The 15,941-nt window shown below is 38.2% G+C and overlaps 1 protein-coding gene across 2 annotated transcripts in view; it reads left to right on the top strand.

The window, feature by feature from the left end:
* Positions 1–844: 844 nt before the first annotated feature.
* sh3pxd2b (SH3 and PX domains 2B) overlaps positions 845–15,941 on the top strand; it is a 60,160-nt gene continuing 45,063 nt past the window's right edge. For both annotated transcript variants that reach the window (XM_056445828.1, XM_056445827.1), the window contains exons 1-2: positions 845–1,120; positions 7,661–7,741. In XM_056445828.1, coding sequence (XP_056301803.1) covers positions 1,049–1,120; positions 7,661–7,741 — 153 coding nt within the window. In that variant the 5' untranslated portion in view covers positions 845–1,048. The remainder of the gene's footprint in view (positions 1,121–7,660; positions 7,742–15,941) is intronic.

The raw sequence follows: 15,941 nt of genomic DNA, 5'->3' as shown, positions 1-15,941 counted from the left end.
GAACATGGTTGAGAAACACTGGTCTAGTATATCTATTGTCAGACTCAGTTACAGTTAACACACCGAAGTGACAGCCAACAAAGGATTCCGCTTGGTCTTAAAGCCTTTTCAATGGGTTTTTATTATTTATGATGTCATAGCAGTCAAAATAGCATAAATGAGCTCATGTATGGGGCAAATTCTGGACAACCCGGCTAAGGGGACGAATAATAACAACAACACAACATAATAATAATAATAATAATAATAATAATAATAATAATAATAATAATAACAACAACAAAACCGTGTGATTTGTCCATATTTTGAGTTTGTTGCTAGAAGGGATACAGATGTGGCAGAAGTTGCGAGTATTCTTTATATTATTATTAATATTATTATATTATTATTTATAATATAATAATATATTAATTGTTTATTAATTATACAAATAATTATTAATTAATTATTATGAATTAAGTTAAAAGTAGCAGGAATAAAAAACAGGGAAAGCTACAAAAAGCTACCTTCGTGTCAAAAGAAATGTCTGCGTTTCCCCTTTAAATTGTCCCACTGGGTTGGTCTCGGATGAGCAAAAAATGACGAATCGTACTACATCCAAGGACTAGCTCATTAATATAAATATTGTGAGGCGGGCATTCCAGTAATCGTCTAATCACGTGACCTGATTAACATTCATGACATTGTCCTTCACCATTTATGGAATAATTTATTCGGATTGTGCAACGCCTACTTAACTTTCAGCCAATCGGTTAAACATATTGGGAGAACGTCATGATACGTATTTAATATTCATGAGCTGACCGTTTCCATAGTAGAATGCGTGAATGCGCTGGGCTTTAATTAAATTAGAGTCGGTGAGCTGGGATAGGCTGGGAGTTCGCTTGGTCCAGACTGCAGGAAATCCGACGTGGACTATAAACCCGCAGAAACGGAGATACAAATAAACGAATGACCGTAAATCCATGCGGAAAACTTTTATCAGCTTCTTAGCGCTGCGGGTCTGAACGTTGTCGTGTATCTGCGTGTAGTCTGAGATTATTACAACATGCCACGGCGGACTGTCCAAGAAGTAACTGTCCAAGACGTGCAAAAGAGAAGAAACCCCAACAAACACTATGTAAGTCGGCGACTATTGACATGTTTAAACACATTCAGTTAACTTTTGCTATTGTTTTGTGTCCTAATGGAAGAGTTGAGTTGTGTATTTTTGGGATTGTTTCGATGGCTTGTCTGAACAAAGAGGCTGGAGATGTGATCAGGAGGATCAAGTTACACATCAGCTCAACACGCTAAAATAGTTTCTATCTTACTGTATTTCTATGTCTTTGTACGTTTTGTGGAGTTTTTAACATCTGAAGTGTGAGGTAAAGTGTGTTTACAGTACTTGGTTTAAAAAAGACAACTGTCTTTCAGTATTAAGAGTCACTCCAGATGTTTTCACATCTGCACAAATCTAACAAAGACATCTATCTATCTATCTATCTATCTATCTATCTATCTATCTATCTATCTATCTATCTATCTATCTATCTATCTATCTATCTATCTATCCTATAAAAAAAATGATGGGTTCCACACAGTTCCTTAATGTTGTCCCAACGCAAATCGATTTAGCTAATTTTAACCGATTTTACAAATTTAAGTGGGTTGAACTTAAAACAATTAGGTTGTCCTCCCTAAAACATTAGGAATTGTGTTGTTTCGACTCGTTTTATATAAGTAGCTTGGACAAGCAGCAAAAGTTGCTTTTTTTTTAAGTGTATCTGATTTGTTGTTGTTTTTATGGTGTGTGTGCATACTTTTCTTCAAAGAAATGTTTACTAACTGGTTAGCTAGCTGTTTTAACACTTTGCTAAACTGCTGTGATACCTCTGAGGCCTTTTGTCCTGTTCACCACACCCTGAAAAGTTGTATGAACACCCCCTAACCCCAATCCACAGCACTGAGATTATTCTCTTCTAGCCTGGGATCTGAAGTATGGAATACTGTTTTGGCAGCTGTAGACTTGGATTTTCCAGTCAACCACAGCCTTGTGTGTAAGAGTCTTTTTTTTTGGTAGATAATATAACGTGTTATATTAGTGAAGGTAAGTTAGGAAAGGAAGGGGTGCGCCTTGCCTTGAGACATGATATGTGAATGGCACCCTAATCGGCAGTTACTATTTTGCATGATGCCATATAGATGTGTGAGGGCTAGGCATGGGCTGGTATAAGATTCTGACAGTATGGTACCCTTGGATAAAAATATCCTGGTTTCTCGGTATCACAGTTTTCTGATTACTTTTACTACTAAAATAAATTCTTTTAAAATATCAGGGTAAAAAAACAACTAAATTTTTTCCCCCTTGAAAACAATTTTACATATTTTGAAGCAGTAAACATGTCAGGCTAAATAATGAAAATGAATCATTGACTTCTGCTGTCTGGATTAGTTTCAAATACACCGATTTCTTTATAATTAAAAATGGCATGTTTGGATATATTTTCTGCTGGAGATACTGCTGTCCTAAAAAACTAAAATAAAAAAAGTAAATAAATCATACACATACCTTATTACAGAAAATTTTGGCGGTTTTAAAACCTTGACTTTTAAAAACCGCGGTATACCTTGAAAACGGTTATCGTCCCATGCCTAGTGAGGGCCTGTGTGGTCGCACGCCACAGTCCTTGTGACGACTCTGCCAATAACTTACCTTTCCCCTCAGAACAAGCAGTAATGCATTAAAATGCCATTAAAAAAAGTAACCATGAACTGCTGGAAATTATAAATGCATGTCGTCTATTGACCTTATTCTTCAATGCCGAAGTGCGCTCGTTTTTGCGATTGTTTTTCCTACTCGGCTGCCTATGGGAAAATGACTAGGAATAATAAACGGCACAAAACGGTCAAACTACTTACTCTACACGCAAGTGTTTTCATGACTATACAGACAATGTAGAATAATATAATAATAATAATATAAGAAAACATCAGTTTGCAACATCAACCAGCGAACAGAGCTGTTTTTAACGTCTAAAAATGAATGGAAGTGAATGAGACCGGAAGTCTCGAGCCGAAAAGATTCCAATGGCTGCGCCCACTCGTACGTGAAGAATAAGGTGAATATAGTAGGGGGAATAAAACGTATCTTCTTTAGGAATGAAAAAACGAGTGACCAGAATGTCAAAAGCAGGGGAATTCCTCCCATCCCCAAATGGCACATCATGCCCTGCATAGCTGGTGCTTTATCCATTGCGAGAAACCCATGAGCTTGATTTGTTAGTGTCATGTTTTGTTGATCAGAAAAGCTTGACATCATGAGGATGTTTTGATCTTAGTTTTGGTTCTGTATTTGTCTTCCGAGTAGGATGAGTCAGTCGTTTCATAAAAAAAAATATAAAAATATTGAAGCAATCAGGTTTTACGTCATTCAGAACTAAACAACACAAAAGCACAATGTTGTTCCTCCTGGAACTGGCTGGGCTAACAGCTGGGATAATGCGAGTTGTGTACAATCTGATGGCATCCTTACTAGCATTACTCAGAACAGCATGGTCTTGTAAGCCAGGATCTAAATGTGATCCAGGTTTCAGTGCTGCTGAGCAGAGTCATTAGAATAAAAATGTTTCCTAAAAAAGAGTTAAGTTACTTCAAAAATGTAATTCATTACTAATTACATCATTAAAAATTGTATTTAAATGACTTTTCTAATTATTTTGTTCATTCATTCATTAATTTTCCTTCGTCTCTTCGTCCCTTATTCATCAGGGGTCGCCACAGTGGAATGAACTGCCAACTATTCCAGCATATGTTTTACGCAGCAGATGCTCTTCCAGCCGCAGCCCATTATTGGGAAACACCCATACACACTCCTTCACACACGCACATTCATACACTACGGCCAATTTGGTTTATTCATTCCCATGCAAAGTCCACATAGGAATGCCAACTGGCCCAGCGGGACTCGAACCAGCGACCTTCTTGCTGTGCTAATTTAGTTACTAAATAAGTAATTTAATCACTTCACTCAATACTAAAAATGCACAAAAAACCCAACGCATAGATGACAGAAATTACAGCAAACTCTTAATTCTTAGCTCGGTTTGACAATTTTAGCAATAAAATGAACACTTAAAATATAAACAACAAAGGAAAAACCATTTCAAATAGATGAAATCAAATTTCTTACATCTCTTATATTGACATAAATGATTAAAATATAATTTTTTTCTTAAGCATGCACAATTTGTCGAACAAATCTAGCATTCTATGTCTGAAATATAGAGCCCTATCAAACACCCAGCGCAAGAGGTGTTTGGCGCGATTTGTTGCTATTTTCATACTAACGCAACCCTAATTTTCACATTTAGCACGTTGTTTAAATGGCAAATCCATTTGTGCTGGTTTGTGGACTCATGGGTGTTCTGGTCTAGAAATGGAAGTGTGTTAAGGCACATTGTTGGCATGTTGCTATTTTAAGGAACTGAAATAGACTGCGCAATTGACCTGCTGAAAGCTGGTGTAAAGTCCAGTGCAGAGCGCGCTATTTGTGTGCCCTAAACACCTACACATTGGTTAACACAAACAGGATGTACTGCAATACACAAACATCTTTACAAATAAAAAAGAATGAATGGATTTAAACATTACAAAAATTATTATTTTCTACATAAATATAAAAACCACTGCCTCCATGCCTTCATGTCGGGGGGCTTTTTTTCAGTATATTCATGACAATCTGCATTAGTTTAATGTTATTATTATTAGTAGTATTTTTTATATGCATATTTATATTTGTTTTAATAAAAGCAAGCTTAGATTTGTCCACCTGTCTGGTTTTGGACCATATGGGGCATAAGAACAGGACTTGTGTCTGGATATAGCTCAGTTTTTTTTTACCACAATTCATTATTATTGTTTGGTTTTTATTCCTTTGCTGGAAATTAGAACTGAATTTAGAAATAGTTTTGAAATAAATCTTTGCGCTTAACAAATGAATTTAAATATGTATGGATTTCTTCAGTGGAGTGAGTTTCCACCGTTTCTTCATCCACGAAAGTAAAGGAGTAAAGTAAAGAGTAAAAGAAAAGTAAAGAGGCAGAATGGAGGAGGCTCGTTCTTTATCCTCATGCTGCAGATGCTCTGTTTAACTGTTTTTCTCGCTAGTAAAGCATTCAGTTTTTCCACTCACAAAGTCCGCCATGTAAATAGCAAATAAACCATGGCATGATGCAACTGACTCTTAAAGGCAGTGGGAGATGAGACTGATTGGTTTAATGCACGTTTAAACCGTAAACAAATATTTTAATGTAAATAATAATCTGAATGTAATGGAAAATATGCCGTCCCAAGACATATCTGGTGCAGCTCACAATCATCGTCAATTTAGTGGAAAGTAAGGTTCAAGAATGGCTCCATCATCCTACTTGACCAGAGATCATGTGACTGCAAAGTGGTCGCAGAAGAATAAATCACCCTCAGATTTTAAAGGCTGATTTACACATCTGCATTGAGTGATCACCGTGACCCACCAACCGGCTCTCTGCTGTCCACGCGCGTCAACGCTACCAAACCGACTAATCACAGAGCTTGCACTACGTGTTTTCGCAAGAGGTGCGTGGGTATGTAACCGCTCAAAGGCTGTGCTGGACCATACACATGCTCTCCATATAAATCAACCTTAAAGGGCACCTATGGTAAAAAATCTACTTTTCAAGCTGTTTGGACAGACATATGTGTAGGTATGGTGTAGAGACCGTCATATTGGGGTGAAATAAACACACCTAGTCCTTTTTTTTTCAATTTAACAACATAAAACGGTGGACCAATTGGAGCCGTTTTCAGATTGACCGCAACTTGACGTAGGAGTGCGGTCCCCCCGCCCACCAATATTGATTGACAGGCGCGCATCACCATATCCTCAGTTTGGTGTTTTACGTCCGCCATTTTCAGCATGTGAGTCGAAGCGACGTCACTAAACGAACACCCTTGCTCTGTTTTTAGATGTAAGGCTCATTGGGCTCAACACAAGATTAACATTCACCACATGATCGCTTATAATCGGATTTATTGTTTGTAACTTGGTTTGTTTGTAGGTAGGTTTGCAAACATGTGTACTTTTCATTGCGTCTATTTCTCGCGGTTACAGAAGCTCCCTGTGATCTTAACTAGGTGCAGCTGGAAAGTGCGAGCGCGTTGCCTCACGTCCGCGTCCCTCCATTGGAAATAAAATAACGAACTTGCCTGCAGGTCGCACACCAGAAACGCCGCTCGGTGACGCTCAGCGTCGCGCCACGCAGCGCCATGCATTTTAGAATTCTAAACGGCCACGATTCAGGACACTTCATATTATGAACTATGTTTGTAACGACCCAACGTATGACCTTAGTTGGCTAATGATGGTTTTTGGGAAACGCACCCCTGGAAAAATGTAATTAATTATAGGTTCTGAATGTCGATTCCAATTATTTTTTTCGATTAATCGCCCAGCCATAAATTCTAGTAATTTTAAGAATTTAGTATTGAGGCATTGGAATCAGAATGTGAAAACGCATATCCTAAATAAATAATAATAAATGTCAACAATAAAGTGCAAGGTAAAGAGTAACAGAGGCTGTGATATCTGCTACCAGATCTATTTTCAGCTGTCAGACACCCACATGAAAATATACTATAGTAATTTAAAGTAAATACTATAGTGTTATTTTAACCATACTGACACTAACACCTCCAATAGAGATGTTTCACAATTAGCTAAAATGTTGCTACAATTGTTTTTTTTTTTTTATGTATGGGCGATATATACTGCATCTCAAAAATGATTGAGGTCATGTCCATGTGTTGTAATGGCTTGCGTAAAACACATGCTGTTATGCTGATCAGTAAAGGACACTTGATTTTTAGAAGCATTTGAAATCAACATTTCAGTCAAAAAAATAAATAAAGTGTTGCTATATTGCTCAAGCAAGCAAGCAAGCAAGCCACTGGTGAAGACAGGCCTTCCTTCATGCGAAACCACTCCCTCCCCCTCTACTACAGACAGAGGAGGAGAAGCAGACTCCTTGTAAACAAGCTAACATTAGGATGACCAGCCCACAGTGGCTCCAGTGAATAATACTTCTTGCATTGCTGTTTCAACAGATTAGACCTCTAGATCATTTAGGTCTCTTTAAAATGCTTTTTAAAATGCAAAATGTGTGTGTAACCATTTATTTTTTATATTTGTCATGATAATTATCAACAAAAGAGAAGCATTTGTTGGATTAACATTTTACACAAGTTTCATCTTCAGTGCCTCCTCCATCATCTTACCCCAGACATGCTCAATAATGTTTATATCTGGTGACTGGGCTGGCCAATCCTGGAGCATCTAGACCTTCTTTGCTTTCAGGAACTTTGATGTGGAGGCTGAAGTATGAGGAGCGCTATCCTGCTGAAGAATTTGCCCTCTTGCCTTGTAATGTAATGGGCAGCACAAATGTCTTGATACCTCAGGCTGTTGATGTTGCCATCCACTTTGCAGAGCTCTCACATGGCCTCATAGTGAATGTAACCCCAAACCATGATTTTTTTCCTTCATTTGTTGCTCTTACAACTGGGATTAACGCCAAGACTTTTATCAGGTAGTGTGTATCGTCATATAAATGAACACTTATTTTCTTTCTCTTTTTTACTATAGGTTTACATCATCAAAGTGGCTTGGTCTGATGGCAGCACTGAGGTCATTTTCAGACGCTACAGTAAATTTTTCGACCTTCAGGTGAGTTTTGTACTGGTTCCAGTATAATAATAATAATATTAAAATGATTGTAAAAAAAATCTACATAAATCCAAATATTAGGATAAAACATTAGGCATTGTGGAGAACTTAACCACTGTGTGTCATTCTCTGCCTTTAAATCCTGATAAATGAATGCCAGACCATGGGTTTAACCCTTATGTTATGTTGGGGATGTTTTCATCCACTCTGGGATGATTTTGAGTCTTAATTTGCCCACAACTTTCTCTGTGTTTCAGCAAATGGAATGATTTTTGGTGACAAATAATATTTTGGCATATTTTGGGAAAAATTTCCAAAACTCAATAGTACACTGTGGGAAATTGACTCCCCATTCATTATGTTAGGGACTGTTTTTGCCCCATTGACTTCCATTATAATGACTTTTTTTGATTGCAAAGCCATGACACCAAATAATCATGCTTTCCTGATTGTTGGTGGTTTTCCCTGTTGGAAGAGGTGAAATGTGTAACAGTCTAAATGTCATCAGAACTAGATGGCGTAAACAAAACAGTGGCTGTGTCCGAAATTGCATACTTCCATACTAGAGTAGTATGGTCAAATTCACAGAATTTGAAAATCAGTACGCGAGGAGTAGCCGGATGACCTACTACTTCCAGCGAGATTCTGAAGGGTGCATCTGATGCACGATATGCTATCCCATGATGCCCCACGAGAGAATTCATGAATGGAAGTGAAGCGACGCAGCTCACGCGGGTAGGTCGCGTGGCCGTGACAAAATGGTGGATGTCGTATGTCCGAGTTCCATTCATACTGCTCACATCCATACTGTGTAAAACCAAAGTCTAGAATACACAAGACATGTTACTCGTATATTTTTGATTGGGAAAAGTGTACCTGTCAGTATGGTGAATAAAGCCCCGCCTACTAGTACAGGAGCCAATCATCAATTGCAATAGACTGGCGATACTCTGGGGGAGGGGCTTGGACCAGACGTGAGTTTCTGCAGATTTTGTGCGATTCAAACGTGTAGAAATGAAACTAAAGAGACAGTTGTTGTTCGATTTTATTGGTTCCTAATATGAAATTCAATCGTAAGCTTGGCAAGCAATTTTTGGAGAATTTGATGTGTCCCCATTCAGACAGAATGCCCATGCTTACTGCCCGAGAGGCGTTTCAAAGATAGCCACCGAGTGAAATGACTTTCCTTAAAGGGACTTTGATAGTAAGTACTTTTCTAACAGCTGAGTAGTATGTTTAAATTCAAATGCAGTACACTAAGTAGTAGGCGGTTTCGGACATAGCCATAGTAAGTGTATTTATGCACGCACACTATAATTTGATGTTATACATAAAAGCCAGAAACTAAGCTTTTTTTTTTGCACAGGTCTAAAGGGTTAATTGTGCTAACTGATGATCAACAGTAAAATTTATACGTTTTACCTCTTCCAAACTGAGAAAACCACCAACAATCGAGAATCATGATTGTACGCAGTCATGGCTTTGTAATCAGTAATTGTTGTTATAATGGAAGTCAATGGGGCTGCAGTCTGATGCTGCACAAAAACTGGTTGTTTTACTTATGATTGAGGTTGATTAATAGATTTATGCAAAAGTATCTACAGCAGTTTCATTCAGTGGGTGTTTTCATCCCGAACATAATGAAAGGGTAGTAAATTTGAAGAATACGCAAGGGTTAAAGCCATGCGCAGAATTAAATGATTGGCAGTTGGAGAGATCAACATGGATTTCATTAATGGCCACAGAGATCCCGAAGGGTACGTGTCAGGCATTAGATGAGCTGTTTCAGTGCAGCGACAGGAAAAGTCATCATATTCATGGCTGTTTCTGAGAGAAAAGCGCTTCTGATATACTTTGTGCAGGCCTATTTGGATTTGGATTGCCTTTCTCGCAAAACAACATCAAATCTCTGTCTTGCTCCTGCTGAATATAAGTTTGATCTTCCAAACTATTATGACCTCTTGGGAATATTGGGATAAATACGAGGACATCATAAAAAACCAGACTGATGGTATACGGTTGATTTCTGTCAGCAAAACAAAAAGCGAGTGTGTATTACTTTTTTGGGAAACCTAATGAAAGTTCTTAGTTATGAAATATTGTAACATTTTTATTTAGAATTATGTTAAAAATGATGCGGCCTTGCTTACATTTTAATGCTCTGCACAAATTATACCAATGTGAAGTAATATCCACAAGTGTGCGTTATTGAAAATAAAATGAGATCATTCTGCACATTTTCAAATGAGGAAACAGAAATGAGGTAGTTTAGAATCTCAGTATTTATTTGAAAGGTATCCATTATGCTCTTTTTACAACATGTAACAGGTCTCTGATGTCTCTAGAGTGTGTTTCAGCTCAAATTACCTCACAAATAATGTTTTATAACTTTTTGAAATTGACCCTTTTAGGCTTTGATCCTAATTGTGCTGTTTTGGTGACTGTCGCTTTAAATTCAAATGAGATTGTGCTCTTTTTTTAAAGGAGGGCGGAGCTACAAATGCCTGCATGTCAGCATAGTGGCAGATTCAAAAACAAGACTAACGTCATATGCTAATGAGGGAGAGATGGTCACTAGTGGGCGGGGCTTTCCCCCTCTGATGACATGTACAACGAGAGAATGTCAATCAAAGTGTTTTTGAACGCTGTTTTTATCAAGTATGATTATAAAAACAATTATTTAATACATTTTTACTATTAGTGGCTTGTTGTATTCACACACTGTGGCCGCACAACTGTGTGTAAACCCCATAAAAGTGATTGTTGCATAATAGGTGCCCTTTAGTAAACTAACAAGATGTCAGGATTGAGATACACTGGTGTAGAAGCAGAGCCTCTGTACACTTGGTTGTTGTATAAGGAAATTACATTTGAGTGAAATAATATACAGTGTTTCCTTCCAGCTGTGGCGGCAGGCCTTTTTTAACACAGATCTACCAACTACCTGTGGCGTTATTTCAATGACAAATGTCATGAGAGCAGTATTAGAAGTCGAGATCGCATTTCTGTAATAGCCTACGAGCGTGCGGATCTCTTTGCTTGCGCGCCGATTTTTTTCTGCTCGTGCACAAAACTTCTTGCACGCCCCCTCAAATATAGGCCGCTTTAAGAGCGCGCAGATCTTTTTGTGCGCTCTCTAATAAATGCTGCTGAGGTGCGATTTAGTGCGTTTATGTTACGAGAATGTCTCCAGCATTTATTAGATTTGCTAGGAATATTTATGAATGTCTCTGGTAATAATGCATCCTGAAATAAAGTACAACGGCTATACGTTGTGTTTGCTGGCCTCACGCATCACGCATCTGCCACAGTCAGTCAGTCAGTCAGTCAGTCAGCACGTAACCTTAAAGGGTCAAACAAATGACGCACAGCACTACTACGGTTACAGAAAAGTTTGCGCTGTTATAAATCACTTACCTTTCAATACGTTTTGGTGCGATTATAACCCGCTATTAAAAAAATAGAATGTTTTGAATGAGAAGCTGTAATGTAGCCGTGGCGGGATGAATCTTGGCGTGGCGACCCACCATGGAAGAATGAATGTAGTAGAACCATGATATAACAACTTTGGCCAGATGCTGAAACTCTGCATTATTAAATATGGTGGAAGCCTCCGCTAAAACCACCAGATTGCTAAAACAATTAGGACATATTGTGATCACAGTGACTGTGATCGTCATTCTTCCTGTTTTAGATGATGTATTGCGCAATGACATCATCTCATCCACTCTCTAGTCTAGAAATAACCTTTGTTGAGAAGCAGCCTGTAATATTATGGTATTCAACACCATGGACATACTGTTTGTTGACTTGCTATGACAACAACACTGTTGTCATTCACATTTATACCTTTATTTTATTGTATCTATACTGAAGTCATTTGCTAAAATCATTCAAGTTAAATTTTTCCGTCATTAATGTGCACACAGTGCCCCATATTGACAGAAAAACACAGAATTGTTGACATTTTTGCAGATTTATTAAAAATGAAAAACTGAAATATCACATAGTCTTAAGTATTCAGACCCTTTGCTGTGACACTCGTGTATTTAACTCGGGTGCTGTCCAATTCTTCTGATCATCCTTGAGATGGGATGGTTCTCTTCATTTGAGTCCAGCTGTGTTTGATTATATTGATTGGACTTGATTAGAAAATTTGGTTATAAAAAATATCTGCTGCACTCAAGGTTCCTAAGAGCACAGTGACCTCCATAATCCTTGAATGAAAGATGTTTGGGATGACCAAAACTCTTCCTAGAGCTGGCTGTCTGGTCAAACTGAGCTATTGAAGGAGAAGAGCCTTGGTGAGAGAGGTAAAGAAGAACTGAGCTCCAGAGATGCAGTCGGGAGATGGGAGAAAGTTGTAGAAAGTCAACCATCACTGCAGCCCTCCACCAGTCAGGGCTTTATGGCAGAGTGGCCCGACACATGAAAGCCCACATGGAGTTTGCTAAAAACACCAAGATGGTGAGAAATAAGATTGTCTTCTCTGATGAGACCAAGATTAAGTTTAATTCTTAATTCTAAGTGGTACAGTATGTGTGGAAAAAACAAGGCAGTGCTCATCACCTATCCATTACAGTCCCAACAGTGAAGCATGGCGGTGGCAGCATCATGCTGTGGGGGTGTTTTTTTAGCTGCAGGGACAGGACGACAGAGATATCCTGGACGAAAACCTTCTCCAGAGTGCTCAGGAGCTCAGACTGGGCCAAAGGTTTACCTTTCAACAAGACATTGACCCTAAGCACACAGCTAAAATAATGAAGGAGTGGCTTCACAACAACTCTGTGACTGGCCCAGCCAGAGCCCTGACCTAAACCCAATTGAGCATCCCTGGAAAGACCTAAAGATGGCTGTCCACCAATGTTTACCATCCAACCTGACAGAACTAGAGTGGATCTGCAAGGAGGATTGGCAAAGTACCCCCAAATCCAGGTGTGAAAAACTTGCAGCATCTTTCCCAAAAAGACTCATGGCTGTATTAGATCAAAAGGGAGCTTCTTCTAAATACAGAGCAAAGGGTCTGAACACTTAGGACCATGTGATATTTCAGTTTTTCTTTTTTAATCTGCAAAAATGTCGACAATTCTGTGTATTTCTGTCAATAATGGGTGCTGTGTGTACATTGAGAAAAAAATTAACTGCAAATGGCTGCAATATAACAAAGAGTGAAAAATTTAAGGGGGTCTGAATACTTTCGGTACCCAGTATATTCAAAAACAACATTTGCCATATCACCCTCCCCAAAATTATCATTATATTTTGTAATTCATCTTCATATTTCACTTGTTGTCCACTGTAATTAAGTCAAATAAATCAAGATAAAAGAGTTTTCCGAACAGCACATGTGACTTGAGGCTCGAGTTGTTTTTGAGAATGAGATCAACAGTTTAATGCCTAATATAAGTTGCACAGAGTTCAAAGAATTCAACTTCAAAGCTGCCAGGACCAAACTTTATCTAAACTTCCAGATGACGGTGTACAGTCGTGCTGAATCATCTTCCTTCAAAACTGTAGCCACCAAAAACCTGCAAACAGTTTATAACGGAAAGCCACTATTATTAGAAACTCTCAGCACAACTCAAGCTGTTCACTGAATTTGTAGAATTGGTCAGAAATCGCCAGTGTGAGGTGAGCCACAGCTTCCTGCTAAACAGCTTCCTGCTCTACACATTTTTCCTATTAAAATTCTATGACTTTTCCAAAACTTACAGGTAAATATTCATGACCTAATGTTTCATGTAATGTCTGCTAGTGTTGATACTGGAATTGGGTACCAGTTGATACTGAATTTTTTTTAAATAACATTTGAGCATGTTCTTAAACAACGCTGATTTGACATTGTGTTCACGTGCTCAACAGAAATGACTGTGATTGGCCGTGAAGGTCATCAGCTCACCAAACTCACCACTGTTTACTCAGTGTAACCACTGATACAGGGACACTGGAGCATTTTAAAGCCACTATTCATCAGAGGATCACTTATATGTCAGCTTGATTGACGTGACTTTAAATCGCTCCAGCGTCCCTGTATCTGTAGTTACATTAAATAAACAGTGGTGATTTCGGTGAACTGGTGACCTTCATGGCCAATAACAGTCATTTCTGTTGAGCAAGTGAACACAGTGGCAAATGAGTGCTGTTTGAGAATGAGCTCAACTGTGCTCAAATGTTAGCAAGGAAATTTTTTTCATGTTTTTAAAATTTCAGTACTGATTGTTACCGAATTCCAGTATCGTGACAACCCATACATGTGGTAAACAAAAAATGCACTTTCAAATTCATCACAGCATATCAAAAAATATGTGACCGTCTATCTAGTTTTTATTTATTTTTATGATTGACGTCATGGTGGTCACACACGCCACACAATGTCAAGCTGTAACATCATTAGACGTTGATTTTTGGTTGATTTTAGGTTGTTGGACATTGACATCAGCCTGACGTTGAGTTCTGATGTCAACCTGATTTTCATTTCCAAACAAAATGCAACGTCCCCATGACGTTGAGGCACAGCGTCCATCTGACGTCATGTTGACGTCTTGTGCCTGCTGGATGTTTAAGGCCATTTCGGTCATCATCAAGCAAACTTTCATCATCTTCTCATCAGTGACGTGCATCTAAACGGTCTCTGGGTCAATACGTGTGAAGATTTTAAACATCTTCTTGGACACACTTAATGCTTCCAAACAGTTTGCTGCAATTTTAAATTAATGTCTTGAGGTAGTTCATTATGATGCAATTAACTTTCTATGTGCAAATTGATTGCACAGGAATCACAGGACTGATTTTTCTAATCCCCATAGACAAGAGAAAATAGTGACTGCAGACTGGAGTAAAAATGTACTCCAACGGAAAGTAAAAATACACATTTTTAAAACTACTTGGTAAAGTACCATTCCTGAGAAAAACCACTCAATTACAGTCATTTAAATATTTGTATTTTGTCACTTTACACCTCTGGACGCACCCCATGTCTTTTCCAGGATTTTCAGGACTGTATGAACCCTGATTAAACCAACATTTTATTAAAATGCTGTACATCTCCTTACTAGATATTAGTAACGTCTACTAGGCCAGGAATATTCAGTATGGTGGGGCTTTTATTTTAAAGGGGTGGTTCACACAAAAATGAAACTTCTGTAATCGTTTGCTTGTTCAAAACACATCCGAGTTTCTTTCTTCTGTCGAACACAAAAGAAGATACTTCGAAAACTGCACTGACTTCCAAAGTATTTTTATGTCCTTCTTTGGAAGTTGATCAGCAAGCAGCATTCCTCAAAATATCTTCTTTCTTGTGTTCGACAGAAGAAACTCTAAACCACATGAATGATGAGGTAATTTTCAAATCTGAGCAAACTATCCTTTTAAATTGCCATTCATTTGTGTTTTATATCATCAAACTATATCATTATAGCTTGTATAGAACACCACTGTTATCTTACTCTATTTTTTTTCAGCTATCATTCATAAAACTTGATGAAATTAAGTCGTTTCAATAAAGCAAGTGGTGTTTTAGCATTTGAATGTACACAAATGGTTCTCATTCAATTGCATGGACTGACTCATAGTTTTCGTTCTTTGAGGTCTGTCTTCTATGACGCATGTGCCTGCTCTGGTGGCTTTTCCTTAAACTTTCCCTCCGTTTCTCCTACTCTTTGCCTCGTTTCTTTTTTTTTCCACGAATAAGCATGAGTTGTTAAGGAACTGCAGTGCTGATGCAGCACATAGCAGCGATGAGGCAGGACATGCAGAGAGTACATGTGACAACCACTATTGCAGTTCACTAGAAAAGTGGATATTGTTACACAACTGACCATTTTGACTTGTTTTGTTTAAGTTGGTTTAATCTTTCATAACATCTGCCTAGGTTTTCTTTTTCTTTTTTGATTCTGTGATCCCGTACGTTCAGAGTTGTAAAAAAGAAATGCACTTTAGCTTGGTTTTAAAACAAAAGAGTAATTAATGTACTATAGAAGTAAGGTACTATGTTTTATAAATACTCCTGGTTCAAATTAAAGGTGCAGAAGGTGATCTGCCTAAATGCTAACCGGTTAGGATAGTATCTTTTAAATACAATCCCTCCCCTGTTGTCCAAAGCCTCTCCTATTGAAATCATGAACGTGCACCTTAAACGGCTCGTTTCCACTGACCGGTACGGTACGGTTTGGTTCGGTTTGATATGGGTCACCTTTATCAG

The sequence above is a fragment of the Danio aesculapii genome, chromosome 21, assembly GCF_903798145.1.
Source record: "Danio aesculapii chromosome 21, fDanAes4.1, whole genome shotgun sequence".
NCBI lineage: Eukaryota > Metazoa > Chordata > Actinopteri > Cypriniformes > Danionidae > Danio > Danio aesculapii.
This window is presented reverse-complemented; position numbering and strand designations above follow the sequence as displayed.